Source organism: Pleurodeles waltl, chromosome 10, assembly GCF_031143425.1.
Source record: "Pleurodeles waltl isolate 20211129_DDA chromosome 10, aPleWal1.hap1.20221129, whole genome shotgun sequence".
Lineage (NCBI taxonomy): Eukaryota > Metazoa > Chordata > Amphibia > Caudata > Salamandridae > Pleurodeles > Pleurodeles waltl.
This window is the reverse complement of record NC_090449.1, coordinates 893167635-893181311: the sequence shown is the minus strand read 5'-3', so window position 1 is coordinate 893181311 and position 13677 is coordinate 893167635. Positions and strand designations below refer to the sequence as shown.

The window sequence follows — 13677 nt, the reverse complement described above, 5'->3', positions numbered from 1 at the left end:
AGTGGTTCCATACACACAGCGAAGAGGAGAGATGGTAGGGGGCAACCATGACAGGTGCTTCTGGCTAGTGTAAAAGGAAGAGAGATTAGTCCATTAACTTTCATTCAGGTGGTGGGACCAGGGTAGCTGCTCAGACTCATTTCAGGAAGTGCTCCCTAAATCCCACATTATTGAGGACAAGGCATAGCAATAGCACTGGAAAATGCAAGCATGTGCATTTTTCCACGAGATGCAGGAGGCCCTTAGTGTTGTCGCTACAGCAAAGTTCTGGGATGAACCCTGCCTGGTCAGGGTCCATTCGACCCTACAAGAACAAGTTAGGGCATACAGCCAAGATGCCTGTAAAGAGCTAGCATCAACATTCAGGAGGGATATAGAGCAGTAGGAAGAGCACAAGAATGGGGTATTTCCCAGGCTTGGGTATTACAGTGATCACTGCTTCTCTCATTGTTGTAGGGGGAGAGCAGACCTTGCCGGTTAATTTGTATAGGCATGTGAGGAGGGGGGCCAAATGGGAGCAAAGAGCTCAAAAAAGCTCAGTGTAAAGCCATCAGCGCCCTGGGCTTTGCACAGTTGTAAACAGGATACGGTGGCTAGGACTTTGTCTGTCCGCTTCTAGGGAGAAGGCATCGCTGTTGGGCAGTTGGGTTGGATGAATCGAGAAGAACACTTCTTTGCCTGCAGAGGTTGGCATTAAAGTGCTCAAAAGCTAGGGTGATTTTGAATTGAATTGAATTAATAATTTGTAAAGCGTGACTTTCACATCCAAGGGCGCATCCTGGCACTATTACGGAGCAAGGACGGGAGTGATCTGCATGAGGTAAGAGAATCCAATTAGAGGAGTGAACTAATGCCTCACAAAATGAGGGAATAGCAAAGTGTATCAGGGATCCAAAAGATCCATTTCTTGAGCTGCTTTCTGAAGACAGATTCCAAGTCTATGAACCTTAAGTGACTAGGACGAGAGTTTCAGGCTCTGGTGCCTAAAATGGTAAAGGATTTACCCCTCTGGTTTTCAATCTAAATGAGGCTGGTTTGAGCAAATTTGCACGTGCAGACATCAGAGCTCTACTAGTAGTGTAGTAAGTGAACCATTTTGTAAGAAATTTTGGTCCAGTCACTTTATGGTCTCTAAAGGTCATTAAAATAATTTTAAGGAGGACTCTCTTGTTGACCGGCAGCCAGCACAAAGCTTTTAAAGCTGCAGAAGCAGATGATTTTATAGACAGTTTAAGAACTGCTCTGGCAGCTGCGTGTTGATCAACTTTAAGTTTGAGTACAGTCTGTTTAGAAGAGCCGGCATACAGACTATTAAAATAGTTCAGCCTGGAAGTGACAAGCACACATGCTACCGTTTTCCTGGCTGTGAGAGGCAAAAGATCAAAGAATTTCCTCAAGGATTTTATTAGATTAAAATAAGTCCCTGCTACCTGAGGATGTAACAACAGAAGAGAGTCAAATTTTAGTCCAAGGTTCCCAACAACCTCCACTGTAGCTGGGGGAAGGGGGGGGGGGCTTAATCTGGCCACCAGTCAAAAGGAACAAAACTCATTCAACGTACCCAACAGCATAATCTTGGTTTTGTCAGTATTACATTTCAGATGGTTGGCTTGAATCCACTGAATGATAGTAGTTAAACATTTTTTAAAGTTCAGCTCTGATCAAAGTGATGTTTTGTCCAGCAAAAATATAAACTGGGTATTGTCTGCAAACAAAATGGTATCTATTCCAAAGGATGTTATCAAGGAAATTAAAGGAGCTATATAGGTGTTGAATAAATCTGGGCTCAATGAGGAGCCTTGTGTGACACCTGAGGTGGCTGTGGTTTCTTCAGAAGAATAAGGGCCCAGCTTGACCATCGGTCTACGATCAGTAAGAAATGGTTTTAACCAAGAAAGGGCAAGACCATCAATCCCACAATCTCTGATGCACTGGGGCAGGATATCATGGGAAATAGTATTAAAGGCTGCTGACAAGTCCAATAAAATCAGCACTGCATTCTTCCCTAAAGCGAACATCAATTTTAGAGTGTCTGCGACTTCCACCAGAGCAAATCCAGTAGAGTGCTTAGGGCAAAGACCTGATTGCTGAGGGTGAAGCACATTGGCCTTTTTCGTGAACGCTATTATTTGGGTGTTAACCAATTTTTCGATTCTTATGCTCGCAGCAAACAATGAAATTGGATGTAGGTTGGACAAAGTTGTAGACTCTACAAGGGGCTTTTTCTTCAGAGGTTGCCAGAATCCATTCTGCTGGGACTTCCGTTGTAACCAGGGACTTATTCAGAATCTGATTAATCATTCGGCTAACTATGTTCACAACCTTATGAAGGACTTGGAGGGGGAAGGGGCGTTAGGTGATCTAGCTTTACAGGATAAAATGGCCTGGCAGGACAGGGCCAAAGTGATTGCTTGGAAGGTTAGCAGGGTTGCAGTTCCTACTTTCACAGGCTTGTCTGTCACTGTGTCGGTTGTTGAAGAACAAGTGTAATAAAATCACTTTGGACAGCCTGTACCTTCTCCTTATAATAAGGTGAGATTGGGTTGCATTATGCTTGAGATGGCAGGATGTTCTTCCAGTGCCCTAGGCTTACGAAAATAATTTGAGATCTTAAAAATAAGCTTTTGATCAAATTGGGCTTCTTCAATTTGGGTAGAAAAGTAGGCTTTTTTGCAGACTTAATCTGTTTGTGATCAGCTTTTAGTGCTGAACTAAGATGCACTAAATCTTCTGGCTTATGGGTCTCATGCCATTTCCTTTCAAGCTGCATACAAAGCAGATGTTGATCTCTTAGGACCCGACTGATCCAGGGGTAAAGATTTGGACCTTTTTTTTTGCAGGAGTTGCTGACGCTAATCCGCTAGCTGACTTAGATATCCACTTTTTAAAAGATTCCACATTATCTGGAACTCGTCCTTGTAGAGTGGGGGTAGATTTCCGTAAAGATTTTGAGAATCTAAGATCAGGTGTCAACTTACCCCACATGTAAGTGGTGGAAGGGACCAAACAGGGGGCCTCCCAATTAATTTTGAAAGGAATTGGCATATAGTCTGATCAACTATGCCGGAGAGGAACCTCTACTAGTAAATTAGAATTATCGGAGCAGATGCAATTAAGAATGTAACATCGCTCATGTGTGGGTCCTGCAATCCTTTTATGCTGCCCGAAGGAGCTTAAAGTATCAGAAAAACTCATTACTTCTGGGTTGTTGATGCGCTCCAGGTCAAAATTAAAGTCTCCCATGATGGTACATATGGATTACCGGAGCTCCAGGGGAGCTAGAGTTTCGCCCAGAGAGGCCTAAAAAGAAGATGCTGAACCAGAAGGGCAGTAAATCATGGCACCAGCAAAGGATTGAGAGGGACTGAGTCTAAGACAAAACACTGGGTTCCTAGCCCCTGCTAGGAGCTAAAGATGAAAGTTTCAACCTGAAAGGACTCTCTGAAAATAATGGTGAGGCCATTGCCTCGAAAATCAGGTCTGTCCTGTCTGGAGATGGTATAACCAGCGAGAAGTGTAAGGTCAATATCTGGATTGCACCAGTCTTTGAGCCAGGATTCAGTGATAAACAAGAAGTCATCCTGAAGATCAGAATAAGGTTGTGTACTTCCTGTGAATGTTTGCTAAGGGAACAAGCGTTAATCAGGCCACCCTGTAACATGCTTGTCTTATGAGCCAGAGGCATCGCTCGCGGTGGTGGGTCTAGTGCCCCAGAGCGTGCTTTACATTGAATACTAGAAACAGGGCCCTCAATGTCACATAGAGAAATGATAATGTCACAATGTGAAATTGACTTAGTGCAAGCTTTTAGGAAGTCAGATGACAGAGATAACTGATAACAAAAGAGCAGTGGCTGGCGCTGGTCATGATCTGGTCACGGACAGGCACAGACGGGATTTCCTTTGGCTGACGTCCGCATCATAGGGCGATTTTAGGAGGGAATTCCAACACCACAAAAAAAGACTAGAGCACCTGAAACCAAATCCTTAAAAACACTTCAAAATAATCTCTCAATTGAAAAATGCCCTCCACATTCAAATATTTCACCAGTTTGTTAAGGATAGCGACACAAAGAATTCCACGCGTGCAGAGATCTCATCAGGTGGTTATAAGGCTATCCACTGCTTGTTTGCATCATGGGGTGATTTAAATAGGTACTTCCAACACCAAAGAAAAATACTAGAGCGCTGGAAATCAAAATGGCTGCTTTAGGAGGATTCCCATGAACTAGGAAGTGAGTAAAAAAGTGCAAGTGTGAGTTAAAAATGGCAACAATATGTTGCCTAAAACACTTAAAAACAATCTCTTCATTAAAAAATGTCCCCCAAGCACATGTTCAAATATTTCACCAGTCTGTTAAGTGTCACACAATTTTTAGGATTGCAACACAGAGAATTCAACGCGTGCAGAGACCTCACCAGGTGGTTATGGGGCTATCCGCCTCATCGCAGCACGTTCTGTGGCTATCTAATGTCTGGATCACTATTTTGGGTTTGGACTCCCAATTTGTGGGTGAGTAAATGGCCAGCCTTGTTGCTCCCAGCTTAAAATCTTTGTTTAGTGCAGAGAAAGGCAAATACGCCTCAATTCCAGTCAAGGCCTTTGAGCTGCTTTCTGGCAGGTGTGAGTAGCCTACACACTTTGTGGGCACCTGACCTTCTATGCTCCTCCTCAAGAGCGCTAACTCGGTATTTCAGCTTGGCACATTTATCCATTCTTTATTGAGTTATGAGGAGATAGATAAGAAGGTTTCCGTTATCACTGCCTTTAATATTTCCCATACTAGGGATATGTGGGTGTTTGGGTTCTCATGAAGAAAGTGTTGGATCTCTTCCCAAAACTCCTGCCTGGTGGGCTAATATGCGAGCAGTTTATCATTAAGGCACCAGTGCTGGTATGAGACAGCAAGGCCAGGTATGAAGAAGGTGGGAGTGATGGGGGAGCGGTCAGATAACACTGCCACCTCTACCTCAGTATGGTCAGTGGCTGCTAGGATCTGCAGGGAAACTAAGAAGTAGTCAATCATGGAGTATGTTTGGTGTGAAGCAGAAAAGAATGTGTGAACAATGGAAGAGGGATGCGTGAAGCACCAGATGTAGTAAAGTGTCCTTTTTTTTTTACATGGTCACTCCCACTTTGTGCCCGACACATGATGCACTTTCGACTGAAAGTGCACTGGGTTCCTGCTAACCAGGTCCCCAGTGCCAGAACTCTTTTCCTAAAATTGTAAAATTGTTCCCCAATCAGCAATATATTTGGCGCTCCTGTAAGTCCCTAGTAAATGGTACTGCTGTATCCTAGGGCATGGGTATCAAAAAGGGTCCCAAAGGGCTGCAGCACACATTGTGCCACCCTCAGGGACCCCTCACCTAGCACATATAAGACTGCCACTGCAGGCTGTGTGTCTTGGTGCAGCTAAAAGTGAAAACACGACATAGGACACTGCCTCTGTGCCATGCCCTGTAACACTGTACGTAATATATGTAAGTCATCCCTACAGCAGGCCTTCCAGCCCTAAGGCAGGGTGACTGACATGTTAGAGGCAGTCACATTTCTCAGTATCTCTGATTTGATAGCAGATTGACCTGCACCCTGGAGCAAAAAAAAGATCAGCATTCTTGACCCCATATGGGCATTATCAGTTCACTGCTATGCCACTTGGTTTAAAGAATGCCCCTGCTACCTTCCAAAGGCTGGAGAATAAAGTCCTTGTTGGGTTGGAAGCCTTTAGTGCAGTAGAAGCCCTTAGTGAAGCACATCTTGATGATACTGCTGTCCTTAGCTCTACTTGGCAGGATCACCTGATCCACCTTGGCAAGGTTCTTGAAGCTCTGCTAAAATGCAGGCCTAACTTTCAAGGCAAGCAAGTACCAGACAGGGCAGGGCAAGGTTGTATACTTGGGTCACCCCTAGGTGGAGGCCAAGTTCAACCATTACAACCCAAGATCCAGACAGTTCTGGAATGGGAAGTTCTAACCACCCAGACCCAAGTCAGGCCATTCTTTGGCTTGACTGGGTACTACAGGAGGTTTGTGAAGGGGTATGGTACCATTGAAGCACCCCTCACAGAGATGACCTCCAAAAAGATGACAAGGAAATTAAACTGGACACTGAGCTGTAAAAATAGCTTCTGACATTCTTAAGGAAGCAATGTGTCCATCCCCCATTCTCAAAGGTCCATAATATTCTAAGTAGTTCATAGTGAACACTGATGCCTCTAATCATGGAGTAGGAGCAGTCCTGCCACAAACTAATGATGATGGCCAGGACCAACCTGTTGCTTTCATTAGTTAGAGGTTACGTTCCAGAGACACACTTTGGAGTATTATTGAGAGGGAAGCCTTTGCTGTGGCCTGGTCCCTGAAAAAGCTGAGACCATACCTGTTTGGTTCTCACTTCCTTGTTCAAACTGACCACAGGCTGCTTAGATAACTGATGTAAATGAAAGGTGAAAACCCAAACTGTTCAGGTCGTCCATGTCCCTACAGGGAATGGACCTTACAGTGGATCACAGGCCTGGGAATGGCCACTTCAATGCCGACGGCCTTTCCAGGCTCTTCCACTTACACAATGGAGACTCTCTTGGGAAAGGCTAGTCTCATTCTCTTTTATTGGGGGGTAAGTTATGTAGAAAAGTATCCCTTTTTGACATGGTCACCACCACTTTTTGCATTTGATACATGATGCAATTTCGATTGAAAGTGCACTGGATTCCTGTTAACCAGGTACCAAGTGTCAGATCTCTTTCCCTAAAACCGTACAACTGTTCCCCAATTGGCAATATCTTTGCCCCCCCTCTAGGTCCCCAGCAAATATTACCCATGGTACCTAGGACATGGGTACCAAGGAGAGTCCACAAGGACTGCAGCATGCATTATGCCACCCTCAGGGACCTCTCACCTAGCAAAGGCAGACTGCGATTGCAGGCTGCATGCCTTGGTGCAGCTAAAAGTGAAAACACTACACAGCCTTTTTGCCATGCCCCCTACCACTACATGCTATATATGAAAGACACCCTACAATAGGCCTAAAGGTAGGGTACATTGTATTGCATGTGAGGGCAGATCTGCATGAGCAGATACTCTCCTGCTATATCTTTGTTGATTTTTAGACATATTAAGTGAACGAGGGAGCCATTTCAAGTACATGCGCTGGACACTGGTCATCATGAGTTCCCCAGCTACATGGCGGCTTCACTGAAGCTAGGGAAGTTTGGTATCAAACATCTCTTATTAATATGCCCTCACTGATGCCAGTGATGGATTTATTATTACATGCATTCAGAGGACACCTTAGAGGTGCCCCTGAAACCCTACCAAATACACGAGTGAGGACTGACTAGTTTGAGCCAGCCTGCCACCACCAGACAAGAGTCTGACCTCCTAGGGTGAGGGCTGTTGCTCTCGGGGGTGGACTACAAAGCCTACTCTGGAAGAGGAGTTATATATTCCATCCAACAGGATGACCTGAAATCTGCATTCTAAGGTAGGGGGCTTCAAAGAGGCTAGCCACCCTTGGTATGCAGATCCGGCTTTCCTCACAAGGTAGATGCCAACGCCTGCCCCAAGGCCCACATAGCACATGAACAGGCAGGAAATTAGTATTCAGGGAGGTGTGTCCAGTCCTCAGGTCAGTTCTACCCCTAAAAATCTGTCATCTTGGTGTTGGCACACTTAGGAAGTCTGGGCCAGGGTTATGCCCATTCCCCACAGGAAGTGGTCATATTGGGGTGTAGAGACCCAGGGGTAAGTAGCCCATTGGCCACTACCCTACACTCCCTGAAATGCCCTCAAATGCAGTATTTAGGGAAGCCTCTGGCACCAGGAGACCAGATTCCTGCTGACCTATGAAGAAGGACACTGAATAAATGGAAAAGCAAAGGAAGAAGCATCTGACCTTGACCCAGCACTGCTGGCCTGTCTGCTGCTCATGCGGAATTGCACCAAAGTCGTCACGTCCTGCAGCTGGTGTGTCCCTGAGCCAGGGAGGGCTGCCTGCCTTCTAAAATGACCCAAGAACTCCTGTGGAGCAGCAAAGCTACTTCTCTGCATCTACAGGCACTCCAAAGCAACCAGTGAGGACTCTGGACCACCAGATATCCGACACCTGGAAGCACCACTGCACCCATGCCGCACAAGTCGATGTGTACCAACGGTGCCAGCGTGGTTCCCCAGTCCTCCAGAGATGAAGTCCACCCTAGACTTGACCACAGAGAACCTCAGAGGACACCTGCAGCCTCAGGATACAGGCTCACTCAATCACGAGTGACCCAGTGGAGAAAACCCAATGTCCAAGGATAAAACCTCTGCACTTGTCGCCCCTGACCCATGGAGAAGTGGACTGAAGGTGTCCCCATGTCCTCGGACATTATTGGAATCCCGTTGTTGATTCCCCCGACAGGATCCCCAGTCCTCACCTGCAGCATCTTTTCAACGGGACCCTTCTACATAGAGTAATATTGGGCTCTCAACAACCTACTACAGCTCTGCACCAGGCCGCTCCAGTGTAGTCCGGTGTGACCTGTTGGGGTGGTCATGACCTTTGCCCAGGACTTACCTAAAGTCCAGGAGATTGGCCTTGTAAGTTGCTGTACTGTACCTGACTTGCTGTATTTGATTTACTCCAAAGGAGTGCATTGCAGCTTTCAGAAATTGCAGTGTTGACTTTTCAAAACTGCAAAGATTCTTCTTGCAAAACGTACTTACCTGAACAAGCTGGCTCTGATGCTGAAATATCTATAAAGATATTTGTTATTTTTGTAAAACTGGTATGGATCTCGAGTCGTGCATCTCATTTATTGACTGTGTGTATTTGCAAGTGTCTCACACTCCTCGGTGTTAAGCTGTTCGCCCACACTAACGCCTAACAGAGCACTTTGGGACTGCATAGCAAGCCCTGTCAACTGGTAAGGGAACCCCTTGACTTTTTGCATGATATATCTCATTTTGATATATCATATTAAGAGCCAGCTTCCTACACCAGATGTCGGTCAGACCCATCTCCCCCAGCCATTGCAATCCAGCAGTAGTGAAGACCCCTGACTAATGTTGCTGCTGTGATAATCTATCCAGTGAAGTGCAGTCAACCAAGTTGAAGACTCTCCCTATAATTATGTTTGCATCAGGGGGCGTGGCTACTTGACTCAGGGCGTGGAGGAGAAACAGCTTTTGGTGGTCATTAGGTGTGTATAGCGTGGCTAGAATAAAAGTGTAGGCAGGTACAGAAATGTACAAAGAGAGGAGCCTCTCCCCTTGTTCTACTTAGGTTTGCATGATCCAGCCCAGAAGGCTGGTGGGCAAAGGAATTGCCACTCCAGCTTATTTTCCAGGTCTGGAGGAAAGTACTATCAAACCTCTAACATTGCAGTCTTCCCCAGTCCTGCTTAAGGAGATCGGTCTTCTTTAGGAGAGCAATATCGCAGTGGGAGTCTCACAATGAAGACAGAAGCGTTATACGCTTCACTGGGGTACTGAAGCCCCAAACATTGAAACGTAGAGTTTTAATTATCTGGGTGGCTTCAGGGAGCTGGAGATGTGGAGGCCGGGAAATGGACCTGGTCCCAGGATAAAGTGAGATGCGTGTTGGTCCCTGCAGACAGCTTAGATTAGGTTGTGTGGTCTCAGGTGTATGGGGGAGGATCAACTGGGGTAAACAACTGGGGTACTGACATTCCCTTCTCCAGTGAAGGGGTCATGGTAGTGGGAAAAGAGAGATGTGGGATCATGAGCAGGGTGGAAGGCATCCACACCAGCCCGCATCAGTGATGTGAGTAGATAAAGAGGTGGCATTTGCCCATTCAGAAAATTTTACACCCCGATCGGGTCCCTCATGTGTGTGTGGCCAGGCACCATGTCAAAATGTAAATGTAAATGTAGATTTATATAGCGCGGCTTATCACCCATGAGGGTCTCAAGGCGCTGTCAGTGGGCACAGGGAGATTAAGTGATTTGCCCAGAATCACAGGATGTAGCGTTGTCGCGAAGGATCGAACCCTGAGCTCCCAAGGCGGTTGCTCTGACCGATGCGCTACATCCTCTCCGAATGTTGGCAAGCTGTAGCTGCTTTGAGGTGTATTCTGTGGGTGGATCCGGGATATTGACTATGGGTGAGGACTAAAGGTAATCTTTTTTTCCATATGGTTGGGTAGAGTAGCACTTGACAGAAGAAACATATAACATAGCTCTCCAGATCATCCAATTCAGCCTGGCGCAGAACCCCCTCTGATCCTTATGTTTAAGCAGCAGGATCTATTCTCCAGGTCCTCGATAAAGAGCTGGAGGACCTCGCACTGATCTCACAGGCCCATCAGCAAGTGTTGGTGAGCTTCCTGTTCCTTCTCCCTAGCGTCACCACTGGTCTCCAGGGTGGCCACTCGATTGATGTCAGTTATATCTTTCTTTATGTCCTTGCAGACTGAGGAATCGTCCTCCAGCAAGTAGGCTATATCATCCCTGATCTTGCCAAAGAGTTTTTCCGTGAACACAGGAGCCTGTGTATTGTCATGGTCGGCTGCAGGGTTCTGAGGTGGCTGCATCCCCTTGGGTGTCAAATGCTTTGGAAGTGGCCTTGGCAAGCAGGTCTTTGAGTGTAGAGTCCTTTCTGGTTGCCACATAGGGGGGACTACTCAGCCTCAACCCCCCAAATCAGAGGCAAAGCAGGAGGAGGGGGGATGGTAGAGGGGTTAGGGGTGCCTGGTCATTGGGTGATATGCCTGTGCTATAAGTCTGCTGGGCTGCGGGGAGCGGGCTGTGTAGCTGACAATGCGAAGTGGCTGGGCGTCAAAGGCTAGAGGGCGTGACCTCTGTATAAGTTCCGAAGGGCCCCCTTGCACCTGATTTTTTGCCTGGCCCCTGTGCCAGGGCACGGACTCCTCCTGGACTCCTCTCAGCTGGGCAGCCAAAGTCCTTTCAACAAGTACACCCAGGTCCAAACAGGGTGTCAGTGCCACTCCAAGAGTCCAGTGGATGAGACAGAGGCCCGACTTAGGTATGTGGTGGCTCGTGATGCCCCCCTGGGGGCCCCAGGTACACCAATAATGCGCTGGTAGGGTGCACCATGCTCTTTTTGCGAGCCCCACAGTAGACACTCTTTGTGGCTGCTCACCTCTACACTGTGCGTCTGTGCCCCCTGGGTCCACAGCTTCATCTGTGGGCCCCTCCCACCCATCAGCTGGAGGGCAAAGTCATCTCAGCCCTGGAACCATCAAGGGCAAAGGAGACACCCACAACATGGGCACCACCCTCCGCAGCTGGAGTCAAGAGTTGTACACCGCTTCCGGAGGGAACTAGGAACAGGACATGCCTTGTCATACCCCTCACCAGTCCCCCCTCCTATTCACCTCCAGTGCAGGAGACACTGATACGTAGGCGCGGGCTGCAGCAATCAGGGAAGGCTCAGCCTTGTGCCTTCTCATCTCCAATGGGGTCAGCTGTGGGAACATCTCTCTGGAGGCGACAGCGACTTTTGCCCAAGTCCTACACCTCTGCAGCACTTGCGCAACCCCGTGGGTGTCATCATCTTAGGTATGCCTGTAGGCTACACCATCCTCTCTGCCTGCCTTCTACTTCACCTGGGGTCTTTAGTCTCTGCTGCGCTGTCACCCTGCTGACGTGTACCGCCAGCTATTGTCAGGAGGCAGCTCTCTCACTAAGAGCCAATGCTGGTGGCTGATGCTTTCAGGTGGAGGAGCGCCGAAGAATTGCTCTTAGCTAGCCACCATCTTGGCCACACACAACATTGTTTATTTACAAATGAAGGTCACCAGGTCCATTATTTTTAGGAGGAATAAAATCCAATGATCACATAATGACTAGAGACATGTAAATTCTCGAAATATGATGCGCTTTTAACTTCTTTGGAATAAACTTGTGGGATAAAATGTGCATTATCAGATACTGAAAACTTTGCACACGATATGTGTTCATTCAACTGTTCCACATTTACCATTAATTGATCTAAATTAGTCCCAACAAGGTGAAAAGAGAATACAGTGATAACAGCAGTACAGTCCCTCTTGCTTAGTGAGGTACAAATCATGTATTTTCCTAAAGTTTTAATTACCTGAAGGAGGTATCATTAGCAGATGGTTGTAGAAAGGTTCACAAGAAAATGCAGAAGCGAAGGTACACCAGAATTATGTTTTTCTACAAGGCACTGTGGTAGAATTATCCTTTCCACCACAATGCTACTAAGTGCTTCATAAAATACAGTTCTAAGTCAATTACCTAAGTTTCCAATGTATTCATATCAGCTCAATAAAAGAAATCACTAAAGTAGATTTTATGCTTACACTCAGATATGCAACAAAAAATAGATTATGATTGCTATACAAAATATATTTAATCCCAGGACTCTGAATGGCTATTTGCTAAAGATAACAACAACAATAGATAAATACAAAGGGCTAATGGCTTTCTGGAACCATAATGGAGAGTGACATTTTATGCAGTGATCTACATAATATAGGGTACATTCGAACACAATTAAGGCAAATCACAAAATGTATAAGATGAAGCAAAATTCATTCAAATCACTGAGGATAAGCACAGGAAGAAAAATAAATCTGCAAAAAACATCCAGGGTCTTTTTTTTTTTTACCATAACTCAGAAATATGTTCATTGAACTCCCTACAGCATACATGGTAATTATGGACCATAAAACATTTTGGAAAGTTAAAACACCCTAAACATTTGGCAATGTCTTACCTTTGCACATTGCATATGGTTGCAGCCCTCATTCTTCTGAATTGGAGATTTACAATTGGCGCACGGTTTTGAGTTTGATAGTAACCACAAACAGTTTGCAGCATCTTCAAAAGCTTCATTAACACCTGCAACTATAGTTAGTTAAACAGAAGTGAATCAGTACTGTCTTAACAGGTACAAACACAACCAGGTAGATGCCCAGTGGTTCCATGCCGTGTGTCAATGGGATACATTCTGATAAGTCTACCTTCTGTGCCAACATCATTTGGCAAAATGGTTTTAGAATGTAATTTCTAAATGTGACACACAAGAGATTTAGGTCACTTGGTAGTATTGCGTTACTCACTGCACTATATAGAAACAACTAATGCATACACAGGTAATACTAGAACTCAACTCTCAATTGTACGGAAATCTTAAATCACCAAGAACAATGCACTGGTACATACCATGCCTTGTGGCATGTTGTTAAAGTGCTAACATTTCAAAACTATTGTGCAATTATAGCTCTGTAATTTAAGACATCAACTTTTCAAAGTGTTGCATTCTCGCACTTCATTATTTTTTGTAATTTTTATTAAAAATCCTAGAGCATGTTTTATAATGAAAATGTCACTTACCCAGTGTACATCTGTTCGTGGCATCAGTCGCTGAGATTCACATGTTCTGCACAGCTCGCCATCTGGTGTTGGGTCGGAGTGTTACAAGTTGTTTTTCTTCGAAGAAGTGTTTTCGAGTCACGGGACCGAGTGACTCCTCCTTCTGTGCTCATTGCGCATGGGCGTCGACTCCATCTTCGATTGTTTTCCCCGCAGAGGGTGAGGTAGGAGTTGTACTATAGTAATAGTGCCCGCGCAATGAAATGTGTAAGTATGTACCTATTAAAGGTTTAAATAATATATATACAAATGTACAAAATTGAAGGTAACTTCTGAACTGCTACAGGCTTCCGGGGAGGTGGGTGGGCACATG

General features: G+C 45.8%; 1 protein-coding gene across 5 annotated transcripts in view; it reads right to left on the bottom strand.

Annotated features, from left to right (window-relative positions):
* ANKIB1 (ankyrin repeat and IBR domain containing 1) overlaps positions 1-13677 on the bottom strand; it is a 379415-nt gene that overhangs the window by 178622 nt on the left and 187116 nt on the right. For all 5 annotated transcript variants that reach the window (XM_069211633.1, XM_069211632.1, XM_069211636.1 and 2 more), the window contains exon 11: positions 12706-12836. In XM_069211633.1, the coding sequence (XP_069067734.1) occupies positions 12706-12836 (131 nt within the window). The remainder of the gene's footprint in view (positions 1-12705; positions 12837-13677) is intronic.